At 45.9% G+C, this 17,026-nt stretch overlaps 2 protein-coding genes across 4 annotated transcripts in view; one reads left to right on the top strand and one right to left on the bottom strand.

The window, feature by feature from the left end:
- The window catches only part of LOC144111702 (TBC1 domain family member 12-like), a 24,542-nt gene extending 13,680 nt beyond the window's left edge, over positions 1-10,862 (top strand). For both annotated transcript variants that reach the window (XM_077644868.1, XM_077644867.1), the window contains exons 4-9: positions 23-105; positions 459-910; positions 6,777-6,905; positions 8,943-9,052; positions 9,111-9,214; positions 9,271-10,862. In XM_077644868.1, coding sequence (XP_077500994.1) covers positions 81-105; positions 459-910; positions 6,777-6,905; positions 8,943-9,052; positions 9,111-9,214; positions 9,271-9,470 — 1,020 coding nt within the window. In that variant the 5' untranslated portion in view covers positions 23-80 and the 3' untranslated portion in view covers positions 9,471-10,862. The remainder of the gene's footprint in view (positions 1-22; positions 106-458; positions 911-6,776; positions 6,906-8,942; positions 9,053-9,110; positions 9,215-9,270) is intronic.
- Positions 10,543-17,026, bottom strand: part of LOC144111599 (uncharacterized) — a 25,054-nt gene continuing 18,570 nt past the window's right edge. The window contains exons 6-11 of one of the 2 annotated variants that reach the window (XM_077644858.1): positions 15,334-15,447; positions 15,107-15,212; positions 14,834-15,008; positions 14,518-14,738; positions 14,155-14,240; positions 10,543-13,837 (exon numbers count right to left, since the gene is read on the bottom strand). In XM_077644858.1, the coding sequence (XP_077500984.1) occupies positions 14,167-14,240; positions 14,518-14,738; positions 14,834-15,008; positions 15,107-15,212; positions 15,334-15,447 (690 nt within the window). In that variant the 3' untranslated portion in view covers positions 10,543-13,837; positions 14,155-14,166. Of the gene's footprint in view, positions 14,241-14,517; positions 14,739-14,833; positions 15,009-15,106; positions 15,213-15,333; positions 15,448-17,026 lie in introns of both variants that reach the window. The other variant, XM_077644857.1, reaches the window with a different exon arrangement.

Raw genomic sequence — 17,026 nt, 5'->3', positions numbered from 1 at the left:
TTGCCCTGTGCTTATGTTGCAGGAATTTGCCAGCAAAGAATCCAGAAGAAGAGCAGAAGCATAAGCAGGAGTATGAGGAGATGGTGAAGGCTGCCCGTAAGAAAGGTGGGTTGCAGTGCCCTTATCCTCCTCCCTGCGGCTTTTGCTGCAGACTTGTGCAAAAAAATTGGGTTATTCTGGCCGCCTGCCTATTAACATCAATAGCTGTCTCATGTTGTGTATTACAATTAAAGTTATGGTTAAAAAGAGGAAGAAAGGAAGAATGCTTCAGTGTTGTTTAACACAGCTTGCAAGCCATGTAGTAAAATGTGCTGGCCACCTTGATCAAACTGCCTGTGCTGCTTGTGTGACATTTGCTATGGAACTCCACTTGGTAGGGTAGAACAGCATGCCATGCCAGTTTGGATTAGTCCTTGGACCTGTTGCTACATGTGTGCTATTTTCACCACTGTGCCCAGAGTTGAAAGATGCCCGTGCCCGCAAGAAGCAGATGCAGCAGCAGTGGAAGCAGGAGGAGCAACTGGCACAGGCCACACGCACTTGGATTTCTGATGTGCTACCTTGTTGGGAGGTGGCACGTAACCAGCGACGAACACGCGACCTCTGGTGGCAGGGCCTTCCACCCAGCATACGGGGCCGTGTCTGGAAGTTGGCCATTGGCAATGAACTGAACATCACACCTGAGCTGTACGAAATCTGCGCCTCACGTTCACGCAAAATTTGGCACAGTGAGGCTGTGCCTGAGGAGGGCTCTGCTCTGCACACACGTGAGCATTCGGCACACCTGATCCGACTGGATGTGTCGCGCACCTTCCCGCAGCTGGGTATCTTCCAGGAAGCAGGTCCCTACTTTGACGTCCTGCACTGCATCCTTGGTGCCTACGTGGTCTACAGGCCAGACATTGGTTATGTGAGTATTAAGCTGCATCCATGCAGTGAAAGATGCCTCAGTGCAAATGTGTTACCTTATCTTGCCTTGCATTGTTAACATTCGCTGAGAGATGTGGAGGTACTCGGAACTGAAAAGCAGTGTTTTCATTTATAAGTCGTGGATCAACTATACCATATAACGGCATCAGCTATGGGATCATGATTGTCGGACAAGGCTGACTGAAAGTACCTTTCAGAGTGTTGAAGCAGTATGTGCAGTTGTTGCAAAGAATGTCAATCTGTGTGGACCCTGCGCACCTAGATAATGCCACAATTGTTTAACTGTGCAACCAAAAAGTGCTGCTGACAGCCACTTGGGTTGCAAAAAAAAAAAAGCAAGGCTGCATCCTGAACTAAGAGAAACGCGTGCCTGACTGATAATGTTCATAACACTGCCCCCAACACCATTGTGTCACAGATGCGCACCGTATGTGGCTTCGGTAGAGTGCGAGAATCATGTCTTCAGATATGCTTGTGCAGGTGGCATCATTTAAGCTTGCTCATCCTAATCAAAGCTGCTTCTGATCACTATGCTGTGCAAACACACTGTGGTCATCATGGAAACTTGCAGCACAGCTTCTGTGTATGTATGGTGTGTTCACTTGTGAGCATGTCTAATTTCAGTGCAGTTAATGTGTGTTATTTGCATTTATGAAGACACATGCTATTACAGTTATCACAGTGATGAAAGTTGAAATGTAGAGGTTGGAATTTCTGTTTAAGGTTTCTTTGTTTTTTATAGCTCTTTCACGGCTGTAATGGCTTATTTTGGTATCTTTTGTGATGCAGGCCTATATTCCATATCATACATAGCAGGCAACGCAGCGGAGGCTGCGCAAGTAGTGCACCCGCAATACCGTGTTACTCTGCCACGTATCATTCGTTCCCCTAGAAGCCTCGGTGAGCATTTGAACGAAAAAAAAGAGCTAGCATAGAAAATCATGGTTGAAGCTGTGAGGCGTTAGTGTTTGGGCCCTCCGGCTATAATCTGCACTGAGTGTGCACTACTTTTTTAGACAAGGATAAAGCGGTAGCCGCATGAGGCGATATACCTTCGCGATACGTCGCGTGATGACGCCGCCGTCGCCAATCGCTGCCGCTGGCGCAAACCGCACGAAGCGACGGGACTCGGCGTCGGGGCGGCGCGTTTTCAGTGTTGCTCGATTGCAGCAGCTTCAGCATTCAGTCATTTTGCGTTCATTAACGCGTAGAACACCACTCTTAAGGCTTCATACAAGATAAAACACAATAAAAACATTGAAAATATATTTAGGTAATAATTTTATATTTAGTCTACACAAAGTCACGTGACGCAGACAAGTGCGCCCGAGGGACGCTGTGATGAGGCGCCAGGCGACATTCCTGCGCTCTTGCGACTTATAGTGCGTGTAGGACATACCCACAACACCCTTTACTTTTGAACTTCATTAATGAGCATTTCATTAAATTCTTGCCATGGTGAGGGATGTGTCGGCTGTTGCTCCGCGGAAAGCCCGCTTAAAAAAAAAAATCGACTTTTGCGCGCAAGACGGATCGGAAGTTACTCACCCGCAAGGCCTACCGTCATTGGCTAGTCTCGCACAGCACTTCCGGGCGATGGGCGAAATTTTTTGCCTACCCAGAACCTGGGCGACGCGATGAGCGACAGTGCTTCGGCGGCCCTCAGCCCATCGCGCGGCATGTCGCCGCGACTTTTCGCCTCATGCGATTACTGCTTAAAGCCCAAGTGATTCGCCCTACCGGCCGCGTATCATACTATCACATGTCATTGTTACTTCTCGAAGTCTTGAGTTGCAGGACGAAAATGTGGCAAGAGGTGAAAAGAAGTGCAGGAAGTTGCCAGTCGCAGTACCTGATATTTATTCAAACGAAATATGCCTGTGTTCATTTTGGTTGTGTGGCGAGCTACTTTTTTTTGGGGGGCACGGACTTAGCTTGCACGAACAGGTGCACTGGCTTTGCCAGCATTTGACTGCTATGTATGAAACGGAGTATATTGTACAGTCGAACCCGGATATATCGAACCCGCATATTTCGAATTATTGGCTATATCGAACACAGATTACCCCCTTGAAAATACTATGTAAAAGTATAGGACAATTGCGTAGTATATTGAATTACATTTTCGTTGGACATTTTCGTTGCCACTGCAGTTTGCAGAAGGTTCCACGTGTAAGGAAAAGCACTTAGTCTAAGACGAGGTTGTTTTCGAAGCACGAGGATTCTGGCGTCGTTGGCTTAGTCAAACACGGCCGCATTTGCCACGGCTCATTTGCAGCCCCGCGCCACTCGCCGGCTCCCCCGCCGTCCCCTCCGGGAGAAAGACGTCGTTATGTCCCGGGTGGGTCCGGCATTGAGAATAAGCGACAGGTTCATCAAAGCCGTTCTCAGGCAACGGAGGGCCGTTGCCCTTGTAGACGCCACACCTGCACTCGTGGCGCTCCAACCCTGTCGACGGCCCTTTGAAGCCTCTGTCGATTGATGCTTCTCAGTGGCTTGAATATTCTTGGCATGTTGGCTTCTCCAAATGTAACAATGTATGAAAAAAAAGCGTTCTCAGGTCATCGTTTACACTGTATTGGCTGTTGAATGAAATCGGCTCTTTCTGAGTGGTGTTTGCTGATGCCAGTGGTAAGTTTCTAAAGCGACATCCGTCAAGGCCATGTTTCCTACCGTATTTACACGATTGTAAGTCGACTCGAATGTAAGTCGACCCCCCCAAATCGCATGTCCGAAAAAACACCGGTGGAGCGTTTCAAAAACGAAAATTTATTGCATAGATGGGCTATTCATCCTCACTTGAGTCATCTTCGTGGTACTGCTGTTGTCGTCGTCGCCACTGCGATCCCACAGTACATCGTCCTCCACGGAAAGCCCGCACTTCCTAAATGACCGCACCACGACGTCGCGTGGAACGGCCGCCCAAGCGGAAATCACCCACCCGCACACAGCCGCCAGGGAGGCTCTCTTCACGCGCTCCGTTGGCGTAAGTTCCCGCCCTTCTGCCGCCAGCCACTCGTTGCACACGCCGGAGCAAGTCCTTGAATGGCTTGTTAATGCCAACGTCTAGCGGCTGCAGCTGCCCCGTCAGACCGCCGGGAATCACCAGCATGTCTGTATCTTCTTTTCGGAGCTCTGCCTTCACTTTCGCGGTAAGGTGGCCGCGAAATGAGTCCAGCACGAGGAGGTTCGGATTGCGATATTTGAGGGATGCCCCTGGCCTCAGAAGCCACACCCGCCGGTACCAATCAATAACTAAGTCGTCCGTTTACTCGCACAATCACACCTTTCGGGAACATTTCCTTTGGCATAGTTTTTCTTTTGAAGACGATGTACGGTCGGAGCTTTGTGCCATCTGCCAAGCATGATAGCATAACAGTGAACCGAAGTTTCTCGTTTCCTGTCGTGAGAAGCTTAACCTTGCGAGCTCCCCTCACGCTCACTGTTGTGTTGCTCGTCATGTCGAAGTAGACGGGAGTCTGGTCCGCATTGCCGATTTGGCCGAGCAGGTATCGCCGCGAGTCACGGAGTTTGAGGTAGTGCCCATGGAAGGCGAGAACTTTCTCCTCGTAAGCAGCAGGCAGCTTCTGGCATACACTAGTACGCCGATAAAGAGAGAAGCCAGCCCTCTTCATAAATTTCGAAGCCCAAGCCCTGCTGGCTTTGAAGTCTGTTCGGAGTATTCCAGTTTCCGCAGCAAAGACCCGGGCTTGTTGCGTGATCATTTTGCATGTCACTGGAAGGGACCGATCACTTATTTCAGTGACATACGCTGCAAGCTTGACCTCCAGCTCCAGAAAGCGTCCAGACTTCCGCCCGCGGAAACCTCTTCGCTTGGAGTCGCAATCGAAAATTTTGTCTCGCTGCTTCCGCCACTCCCGCACCAACCGTTCAAAAACATCGAACTTGTGGCCCGCCGCGCAGTTGTTGGTTTCTTCGGCGTAAATGATGACCTCCCTCTTGAACGCTGCAGTGAATGAGCGCCGAATGCTTTTCGAACCTGGAGAGCTCATGGCGAAGCACGCGGCCGGCAGTCGACTCAAAAGCACCAACTCCAAGCACCACCAAACAAAGAGTGATCGGTGTTGGGGTGTCGGCTCTTCCAACAAACATCAGCATTCCCCAGAAGTGCCGCTGTTACGTATTTCGCAACCAACTGAAATAGCGGCTCTTCCATCAGCTAGCGACACTCCCAGGTGCTGGCGCAGACTCCGCGATTGGAACAGCGGGACAGCGGCCCTTCTCGCGAGTGAAATGAAATGAAATTTATTTTGGGGGAAAGGAAGTGGTGCAGTATTTGTCTCAAATATCGGCGGAAACCCAGTTGTAAGGGAAGAGATAAAGGAGGGAGTGAAAGAAGAAAGGAAGAATGGGGTGCCATAGTGAAGGGCTCCCGAATAATTTCGACCACCTGGGGATCTTTAACCTGCTGTACTGACATCGCACAGCACACGGGCGCCTTTGCGTTTTCGCTTCCATCGAAACGCTGCCGCCGCGGTCGGGTTCTAACCCGGGTATCCTGTTCAGTAGCACTGAACCATCGCGGTGGGTAACGGTGTGCGCAGTAAAAATAAAAAATGAAAAATCCTGGCCAAAAAGTCCGCGGAATACCTGAATGCTACGCTTGGAGCCGTAGAGCAAACAAAAATTTCTAGCATCGCAGTAGCGTCCCTGATAGATTGTTTTTCTTGCTTTTATTGGCAGTTCAAGGTTTCGGTTCGATTATAAGTCGACCCCCCCCCCACTTCGGAATTTTAAATTTCAAAAAAAGGGGCGACTTACAATCGTGTAAATACGGTATTTATGTGGCACTGTTGACGTTGTAACACACCAGGTGACATTGTGGCTGGCATCATTACAGCGTGCGACGCTGATTGGCCAGAATGTCTACCGCTGATTGTAATGACGTCACGAGCTCGCCCTCTCCCCCTTCCACCCATCTCCCCCACTGCTTCAGTCACGCTGGATGCGCGATGGATGGATGGATAGGCGACCTCTTATCTCCACACCCCGTGGCTGGTTATTGCACCTGGCTACTCCAACACATTCAGCAAAAGGCAGCCCTACCAAGAGTTACTAAACTCTCTAACTGGCATATCACACCACCACAGCTGTCGCCGAACAAGGATAAATGTCTGGTCAGTTTCCATGGGGACTCAACTGAACCACGTTTTATTCTATGGGTTAAGCAGAACCACATGAAAGTTAGCATGGTATAGTGCTGGTTAATATTGAATGTTTATCTTCTACAGTAGAATCTCTATGATACAAATGTCATGGGTAACGAAAAAATCCGTGTCATCCCAAACAAACAAAATCCATGTGCAGAAGCATGGGAAATGCTTTCACTTGTGTTTTGCACCTAACGGGATTTATTTACGGCCACGCAACCACAGCTTGCTACTGGCGGTGTGTACAGTGAGAGTGCGATGCGATCACGTCGGCGATGTGCGGGTCGTGCGTCCATGCTTACTGCTCCCTGTGCATACAGCGCAATTAGCAACTGCTGAGTCTGTGATGTGCGGGTGGCATGCCGCAGCTCACTGCTCGTGGTGTGTACCGCAGAACTAGTGATTGCGGCATCGGTGATGTGCGGGTAACGCTTAGTAGTCAAGGGCACCATTGTGGCTCGTGCGTTTGTATCATCTGTAGTGGTGCAGCAAAGTGTTTGGAACATCCAAAATTTTGTACATTGTACAGTGCACTCTGGCCGGGGGATTTTCACAAATTAGTATCAGTCATGTTTATATCACTATGGTTCTGCTCTATTATAGTGGTCTCCTGCTTTTTAGCATCATCGGAGAGCCGCGTCACCCTTAATCATATGGCTGTTCTCTGTTCTGCAGGTGCAAGGCATGTCCTTCCTGGCTGCCATGTTGCTGCTCAATCTGGACGTGGCTGATGCCTTCATCTGCTTTGCTAACCTGCTCAACAGACCCTGCCAACTGGCATTTTTTCGTGTCGATCAGCAGCAGGTAATTTCTTGTGTTATAGCACTAATTATTGTGTATAGCTCAGATATTTTTGTCTTGACGATACATCTGCTATTTTTGTTGTGCACATGTACAACTACATGTGGTCACACAATTTAGACACTTCTTCACAAGGTATCAAGATTGGTCAGATGTTAAGGGGAAACGTTCAACCAATCAGAACAGCAAAGGGTCCTAAATCTTGGGTAATTATTAGTGTCATATGACAAGTGAAATTTCAGCTTGAATTAAAGTCGAGTGCTGCTGAATGGTGGCAAAAAAGGTAGCATCTAGTTCGAATTCAAATAATGAGACTTAAATGTCAAGTGCTAAAAAAAAATGAACCAAAAGGGGGCCGCTTACACTTGAAAATTCGGCATGTGCGAATTCAGCCGCCGACCGATTTTTCGGACTCGAAGGGACCTGATAAAGGGTCCGAATAATCGAACAGTCCGAAAGATCCATAAGTAGAAAAAAAATCGGCTTAAAAATGTCACTGATTTTACCTTGCGGGAAATTTCTCTTGCTGGCGATGATTTGCGCCTGTATTTGCGCCAAAGTTGTGCTTTCACTGTACACACTCGATAGCAAGGTCACCGCATTTAGTTGGAATACTTCCCACGCTTCTTTGACAGACCCGGCGGGGACATGTTGTCCACAACCCGAGTGTGCACCACACCGCTCATCAAACACGCAAAGATAAGGCACTTTTCGCTCAAAGCGGCGGAATTGCCGGACGCGGTCACAAAACGGCGAACGGATGTAACTTTGTGAAGACTGAGCGCCACTCTGTCGACGCGGTCAGAGAAACCCAAGTGACGAAACGGCAAATGGCGAATGTATGAGACCCGGCGCGGTGGCTCAGTGGTTCGGGCGCTCGGCTACTGATCCGGAGTACCCGGGTTGGAACCCTACCGCGGTGGCCTCGTTTTGATTGAGGCGAAACGCAAAGTCACCTGCATGCTACACAGAAGCGAAAGGCTAGACCGAACACTTCGACTGGTCCAAATGCCACTTTGTTTCTTAGATAAGCAGTGATAAGATAGACAGTGATTTGTTATTGCATCTCTGTTTCGATAGACACTTCGTCTCGGAGGCATGGGACATTACCTCGTGCTCACACGAGTTTTGTTCTAGCGGTCACGTTGTATTTCATGCGGTGCGTGCGATTTGTAATTGACAACAATAGTTTTCTTAGGTACTTTAGGGTTTTCACAATATACAAGCAATGTATTTTACCAGAAGCACCTGCAGGTCTTCAATTATGATGATGTTTAGGAAGTCCACGCCCTCTTTCCATCCACAAGACCTGTTTTCCGCAAACTGGGGAAAAAAAAAAGTGAAGAGGAACTGCAAGCTCCGATGTCAAAAAACAAAACAAAAGCAGAGCTAACAACAAATGTAATATGCAGCACATGCCAGACCTGCAGCTGTTTCATGTCCTCAGGCGACTGCTTTTCCAGGTGGCAGAGCATTCGTGGCAGCTAACTTGAAAGGCCATGACCACTGTATTATTATGTACGCAGCTGAAATTGCAAGGATGGTAGCTAAGAACGTGGGCATTGTTTAGTACATTTTCTTTTTGCAAACAACTTGCGGCTCTGTGTAGTCACTTGTTTTTTTTTTGCTTATATTCTTTATTTATTTTGTTACCAGCATACTAACCATTAAATTTTCAAAAAAATTTGCGCACACAACTCTGGAATTTTTTTTGTTCGAAAGTTTAACTAATGAGCTACAGTTTGATGCATCACAATGTGCAATGCATTAGGCACTTCTTGAGGGAATAATTTTTATTTTAAAACACTGAAAATCTATTTTTTTTCGTAGTGGTGAGAGAATTAACTTTCCTCGAAATGGGCAAACTAGTTTGCAAGGAGGTTCTACTAAAGCACCCATTGGAGTTTATTGTGGGACAGAGAAATGTTTGGCTTGGCCAGTATTTCAATGTGTGAACTATTGAATGTTTACTGTCCATACTGCAACCCATTTTGTGTCTGGCACATTGCATGTAGTAATGTCATTTTTTGTTTAATGCAGATGAATGCCTACTACACCCTGTATGACGAGTTTTTCCGTGAGAACCTGCCCAAGCTGTTTGCACACTTCAAGAAACACAACCTTACTTCAGACCTGTACCTGGTTGACTGGTAGGCCCAGATTTTGTAGGTGATTGCAGGCATCTGTTAAGAAGTGCCTTCTTTGCAGGATCTACACACTTTACAGCAGATCGTTGCCCCTGGATGTGGCATGCAGAGTTTGGGATGTCTTCTTACGGGACGGCGAGGAGTTTCTCTTCAGGTCTGCTCTTGGTGAGCCTTGCACAGATTATTCTAGGCAGTCCACTTAATGCCATTTCTGGTTCCAGGCATACTGCGGCTGTATGAAGATGTACTGTTGCGGCTCGACTTCATCAACCTGGCTCAGTTTTTGACGAAGTTGCCCGAGGACATGAGCGCCGATGTTTTGTTCGATGCCATCAGTGCCATTCGCATGACTGTAAACAAGCGAAATTTTGCCCAGGTGTTGGCCAAGCACCGAGAGTCAGCTGGGACTTGCCAGAGCTGAGGATGGCTTGTACATTCACAATTGGGTCTATGTTGCCGAGCTGTGTACCATGAAAAAAAGATGTTCGCAAAAAGAAAGAAAAGAAACTCAAGGGGACACAAAGTGGCATGTCACACTTTATTTTTTCATAGCATCCTTTCCTTGTTTTTCTTTTCTCGCTCTTGAAAGAGTTCATTTTCATGGAGGTAGAAGTTGATGACGTCACCTGGCTCGCTTTTGTCTAGTGTCCAGTTCTAGTCAATACTCACAGCCAGCTGGGAAAACTTTGGGGAATCTTGTGTGTGAAGAGGCTGCCAGGGCTCTGCTGAACGTGGGTTGTGGCAACCACTGTAGCATGTCAGGTAAGTACATGCTGTTTGTAATAGGGAGGGGACGGGGGGTGCAGGCTGGCTAGAGCTGGGGAGTGGTGTGCCTGGCACTGCCCAGAAAACATCGAATCAGTGTTATGCAGCAGGATGTAGATGATGCAGTGTTTTCAGCCGCTGCGAGCATCTTGTAGTGTCCCTTTTTATTTTGTTACTGCATCAGTTCCAAGGACTTGTGAGGGTTATGATGGGCTGTCTCATTGTGCAAGGTATTTTCTCTCTGACCATTGCTTCCGGTGACATGGAGTACTGCAGGGGCATATCAATAAAGTAATGTGATGCAAGCTAGTAGCAAAATGCAAACTTGGATGGTTCTGACTAGTGAACTGTGCTGCTAACCCGTGGGCCTGTAAAGGCCACCCTTCCTGGGCATTCCTTCAGAAGGAACTCCCAGCATACAATTTTTCTCAGTATTTATATCATTCCACGAGTGTTTGGCAGAGTACACAGTGTTGTTGCTGGTAGGCCAGATTCTGTAAGCAGCAAGGCTGCGCCATCTGTTCCATACAATGGTATGCACTCCAGCTGGTGGAAGAACTGTTACCAAGGCAAGAAAAAGTCTTCCATCCAGCTTGATGTATAGGAGGTTTAATCTCAAGTGTGTTGGGGTAGTTGGAGTTATTGGATCTGTTTTTCAGTATTGTGCTCTTCACAGTTTGTGCAGCCCAACCATGTGGCCTGTTATTGATGAAATGAACATACAACAGTGATGGCCAATATGCATGCTACTTTATTTTTTTCAGCAGAGAGGAAGAAACAAGTTATAGGTGGGTGAAAAGATTTTATACAATGTTTGCACCCACATGAATGAACATGTGCAACTCAGTAGTGAGGTGCTGCTACAATCAAATGCATACCTGCTGGTCTTTTTGCAGGCTTAGACTTAAGCTTTTTGAAGCTGTGAAGATAAGGAGGGTATACACCTGTATAGAAATGCTTAGGCGCATATTGAAATGTACAAATATGTATAAAAATAAATAGTCCTTCTGTACATGCAGCTCATCTTTACTGCATTACTCTGTTCAAATACCCTCCCCCTCTTTTTTTTTCACATTCTGCAAGAACATGTTTCATCATGGAAACGCCTAAAAGCTACACACTGTCAGAAAAAATGCTGTTTGTACAGAAAAAAACACTGTGCATGGGAGGGTACTCTTGAGCCAGGCAAGTGACTCCATCTTCAGCATGACGTACATCGCCTATTGTTCAGTTTCAGAGTATTTACAGTCGACCCTGGGCACTGTGACCAGTAAATAAGACCTAAGCACACTTGTTTTCTGAATAGCAATTAATACAGCAAATAACTAGTGTATTCAAGTGCAAATTCTTGAGTATTTAAACCAAATGAGTAAGCAAGAGCTCGTTAATTCGACCCCCACTAACTTGAACTTTCGGATAATTTGAACTGCTGGCTCTGTCACAGCCGATGGCATTGGGCGCTCTCCAATTCGGAGGCTACTGGACCCACACTGGTTAATTCGAACAAGCTCCCAAAAGAAGGCCGCGTCCAGGAATGACTAGCACAGCAAGGGATCGCTGAAATAGTACTACTTAAACCTAAATTCCATGCTACATAGTTGCTCGCGCGCCTCTGACGTGCGCGGCATGGAAGGCATAACTGCCAGCAAACCTATAACGGAGCACTCGGACCGCTTAGTTTCAGTTTTACTTTCCTCTGCTTCTTGGTAGCAGCCCGCAGCGACGGCGGCTTGACCAGCCAGCCAACCTAAGCGGCTGAGCACCGTTTGGGATGCTGACTGGAGCATCGCTGGTGTTTTCTTACCTCCCCCCCCCCTTTTTTCTCATTCCTTCGGCGCCATTCCCTTGCGTTCGCGTGGTTTCATTCTTCCAGTGCACCAAAACTGTGCACTCGTCACATGGCATCCACCGTTTGTGCGGCGAAGCTTTCTCACATGCGGTGGTGCCACTTGTGATAAGTGTGATGCAGTAGCGGTGTGGCTCCACCGTGAAGAATGCGGGAGGCCCTTACCATTTTGCAACAGTTCTGCTTTGATGCTCCCAACAGTATGCATGAATAAAGCATTGATGGAAACGTGAAAAACAGTTGCTGTGCTGTTCTCATCGTAAAATAGAGCAACTATTTCCCAGTCTTTCACTAAATTTACCATGCTGCCAGCAATTTAGTTTTTTCGAGGTGCTTCGGTCATTCAATCATTTTTTCCCCTCCCTTGAAGTTCGAATTAACGAGCTTTAATTTTTGATAACGGCAAGTTTTGTGGTTGATGTGCAGCATGAGCAGGAAATGTCTCGAGACTATCATGACTATACACTGTACTAATGAAGATGTAAAATATGAATTTAGACTGTTTTCAACATTTCACCTTGCATAATCGTAGAATGAAACGTTACTTTATTGGCAGTGTGCCTACTTAACTGGCATTCATGGTTAAAAAATGTGTTTGACACCAGAAAATGTTTTTCAGACCTACTTCCAGAATTATCCACATAAACAGTTTCCCGACTACCAAACTCTGGAACAATTTATAAGTGCAAGGCGCTAAATAAAAATTTCTTATAATAAACTATGACATGTCTCCAACCAAAACCTCTTGTCTTAAATGTCTTCCCAGACACATGTTGTAATTCATGTAGTCTTGGCTAAGACTTCAAGGGCGAAATATGCAAGTTCAGGGATCAAAGGGTCTTGGGCCATAAATAAATCAGATCACAGTTCATTTTCAGAGAACATATATTTTTGTCTGTCGATTCTAATTATTTGATTTCATGTAAAGAAAGTCCTCTTGCATTTGTGAAATAATATGTAAAGTGACAGTTCCTGTTTGTAGCCCCCCTGCTGTAATGCCCTATGGGCGATGCAGGCATCCAATAAATAAATAGTAGGTTATGCAAGTTCTTTGTCAAGAGCTTTTAAGAAATTTTGCTACAGGGAACTTGCTAAAAGTTGTGACATTGGTTTGTCTTGCCATATGAGAATACCATAGGATTAAAATTATCCTGGCTATTGCAGAACACCAGTTACACTGTTTTGAAGTTCCCACTTCATAAACGGGAATACAATTTTTTCTTCTCGCTTCTGAAGTGGCAGCTTCAAAACCTTAAAACTCAGGTTCAGTAATTTATGTAGGATGATAATTTTACCCTTATAGCACCCCTTGATGTCAAGAGAAACTAATGGCAAGCATTTTAGCAAGTTCCCTACAACAAAATTTCTTGACAAAAGACTTTCATAACTTGATACATAAGTGCACAAGGATACTAAATGAAATTAAATGACATATTTAGAATCTTAACACGAAAGCACATTCCCTACCCCACTTTTTTTTCTTCTTTGGATATCTTGTCGCTCAACTGCAGTTGAGCTCAAGCAAGTGCTCATGTTGTGATGGTCTTCACTGTAGAGAAGACTCAAAGACATCGCACCACTGTACCACATGGACTAGGTTGCTGGGGAGCACAGCAGAGTTCCGGGCCTTTTTGTTAAAGGTAGTCCAGCAGTTTGGCGTGAAAAACAAAAATTGGGAAAAAGTTGCCACAAGCACTGTCATTTCCTTGTCTTTTGTTTTGGTACTTTATGCCTTTTCGCAAGCACAACTGCTGGACGCTGACCACCACCACGTCGGCCTAAGCATGTGAAGCTCTACCATTCTTTTTGGAAAACAATGAACTGCAGCAGCTGGACCCACTGAAATCAGTGTCTTGAAGTACCCATTCAAGAGCTTGAAACGAATGTACTGGCACTGGTGACCTCAAAAAGTAGTGAAGGAGCTGCTCACAAAGTAGAATGTGGGAATTGGTTTTCACTCAGTCTCATTTGTGGTGGAGTGGTGATATTTAAAACAATGAGCTGCTGTAACAAATAGTTGACCGGCCCAAACTAATGGTCACAGAATGGATTCCAAGAGAGAGCAAGCGTAGATGGTGGTGGGCAGGTGGTAGGTGGGCAGGTGAGATAAGTTTGCAGGGATCACGTGGCTGCAGCTGGCACAGGTTAACTGGAGGGATGTGGGAAAGGCCCTTGTTCTGCAGTGAAAGACGTTGGGCTCATGATGATAAGTTAAATTTGGTTTCTCCCAGCTATTGCTTACTATTTGCTGTACCAAGGCCTCCTGCACTCGTGTTTCATGCATTTTGTGCGTTTCCAGAGAACAGCATTCATCATATGGCAGTACTGCAACCAACTGCTCTGAATGAAATTCAACTTGTTGCTCTGTACCTTTCAAACTCAAGTGGAATGTCAGGAATGTTGTGTGGCCATTAAAGCTTTGGTAGCATGCTGAATGCTGCCTATTTCATAGTCATTTCATATTTTGGAGAAGGTGACTGCTGTGAAACATTACCTGTCCCAGACACTACAGGTTGCAACACCACTTGTGCCATAGCCTTCCTCGCATGCGTACTGGAGTACACGCAACTTCTTGGGCATCTGCAATATATAATGCGTCTCAATAAAGCAAGTTTTACTAACATTTTAGTAAGTTGCTATTATAACCCAATATTGACCCACCAAAAAGTTCTTGCATTGCAGGTCAATGCATTCTGTACCCATTCATTTGCACACAATCAACAGCCAAAAGAACCGGGTCAAAGTAACAATGCTCCAAGTAGCTCCACTTGGTTATGGCACATGCAGCACAAGCTATGTACTCTGAAAAACTATTGCGATTATTGGCCAGATGACTAGTGCTTGCAAGCACACTCACCGTTGGTTCTGAGCAGGGGAGATACCCTGTTCGAGGAGAAAAGTCTCCCACTTGTAGCAGATGCCAATGCAGTATGCTGAGCAGGATGAGCTAATTCCAACAGCTCTCGATAAGTGCTCAAATCCTGCAAACCACTCTTGGCACTGTCATTCAACTCTGAATGTTCCACACGAGTAAGGCACAAAGCTGCGTCGTCTTTAAGTTGAGCTGCTGTCTGTTCACTGAAAGGGGAAGAAAACGATTTCAGTACCCAAGCAGAAATCTCCACTCGGGTTCCGCTGACTTTCAAGTGTCAACAATGCCGAGAACAGCTCACCTAATCTTTAAATTCCTTACTTCCAGTGTCCTTCTCCAGGCCTTGAATACTGCTTCTAGTGTAAGCCTCACATATAATGTTTGCACATCTGCTGGCAATCCCACAAGAACCTGTATCACTGGATCCAAAATATGATCCAGGGTGGGTGTTACATAGTCACATTTTTTGCTCTCCACTGCAAGGATAGAAAGGAAAAGAAACATTAATTACAATTCGCCTCTATTATTCACAAACAAGAGGTGGCACCATGTGTATGTATTAAGAATGGTGTACCTTGCTTCTGAAAATGTTTAGCAGCTGGCACAACAGACTTCATTTTCTGCTGGCAGGCATTGTAGCAGCTATCTTGGTAACGCGTAGCAACTGATGTCTGCAGACACTGAAGTTATGGAAAAAGAAAATGGACACGACATCCTCAGTGAGCAGGGTTCATAAGCATTTTGAAAGGCGGCTGACCACCGTTTCAATGTGGTCCACCTCTGGCAAGTTTTTTCTCGTACCTCCAGTGCATCCACAGCAGATTTGCATGTCGAGTTAACATTGCAAATCAACTCTGCTGGGCCTTCATGCTTCTCCCACGAAAGTTGTGCGTGTTTTGCTGAAGCAATGATTGACTGAAAACAAAATGTTTGCGTGAAATAATGCAGCAGGCACAAACCAGCTGTACATTTTTGCATGTATGCGAATGATGCCTCTGCACCTACTTGGTTATCAGCAAGTTATGCATTCCAAGTAGAAGTAATGAAGACGCACTCCAAATAAAACAGCACTGCGGGCAAAACCACACTCAAACCTGCCAGCTTTTACAATTTTGCCACAAAATTCCTCATTTTTAAGGTTCATTTAAGATACCACACTGATACTAATTATTAAAATTTTTCTTTTTGCATCTTGCTTGAAAAGAGAAAAAAATGAACCTTGAATATACAAATGTCAGCCCTGTGGTACCAAATTATTATGCATTATTTCTTAGACAACAGCCAGTCTTGTATGGAAGTTGGTGAGAACCTGCAGCAGAAATAACAGAGCAGCGACAAATTGACAAGCAATAGTGCCTAATTAGCAGCCTTGAAACGCAGGTGGTACCTTTAAGAATGATATGTAGTTACCGTATTTACACAATTGTAATGCGAATTTTTTTCTGGGAATCACACTTTTGAGAACGCACCTCGCGTTATATTCAGCGCCAAGGCAAGAATATAATGCGATTTTTTTTCACTGCTCATCAAGATTGCTCTACCACCAAGAAGTCAGCTTTTTGTCAACCTCGGGGCCGTAGAACGAGGCAGGGAGAGGCTATGAAAGTGGAAAGGATGGGAAGGTGCAGCTGCTGAGAGAGCAAGGACAGGAAAGAACCACAGGAAGTAGGAAAGGAGAAAATAGGGTGAAGGGCTGGGAAGGACAAAACACGTGGCAGTCAGCAGCAACAGGTGACGGCGCCGCCGCGGCAGTAGGCTTCACAGTGACAACAGCTCTGGAAGCGTTGAGGCAGGTTCATATGCAAGCCAAGCGGCGGGGTGAATTGAGCAATTGAACGGCGCGCCGCGGCGATAAATTTCCAACTTGTTGGAACCTTGTCGCGGCGCCTCGAGCAGCCAGAGCAATGAAGTTCTCCAAACTTCCCACAAAAACACCCCCTCCTTTGCCTAATCTCCACAGCCAACAAACAAGATGGCACCACCAGTGAAGTCACTGAAAGAGCGGCTTGTTTCGTCATCACTACAGACAATGCGAATATCCGGCTTCTTGATTCTGGCGTGTACCCCAAAACATATGGTACAAAGCAATTCTGCCGACCAAATGCCATTTCTGTGCGAAATTTTAGCTCGAACAATTCGCCGGTTTAACTGAAAGAAGTATTCTACGGCACACATTTCATTGCAGAACAGTCTGTATTCATTGCCACGTTATTTGCTTGTAAATACGGCACACTGTTTTATTTTCACAATACTCTTATACTCTATACTCTCTCTCTTACTCTTATACTCTTGTTTTAAGTACACCTAAGCATTACTGCCATAATGAAATTAATCTTTGCCCCAGTCAAGCTACTTGCGTAGCTTTCAGCCTGATAAACATTCTGCTACTGCTAAATAACGACTGACTTGACTGAATTCCAATGCAGTGAACCTGATGCCAATAATAACACGAGACCCTAGCAGATTTTCAAGTTCCAAACTCTCAGTGGTTACT

This window comes from Amblyomma americanum, chromosome 1, assembly GCF_052857255.1.
Source record: "Amblyomma americanum isolate KBUSLIRL-KWMA chromosome 1, ASM5285725v1, whole genome shotgun sequence".
Lineage (NCBI taxonomy): Eukaryota > Metazoa > Arthropoda > Arachnida > Ixodida > Ixodidae > Amblyomma > Amblyomma americanum.
The sequence above is the reverse complement of the archived record's forward strand: the minus strand, read 5'-3'. Positions and strand labels throughout refer to the sequence as shown.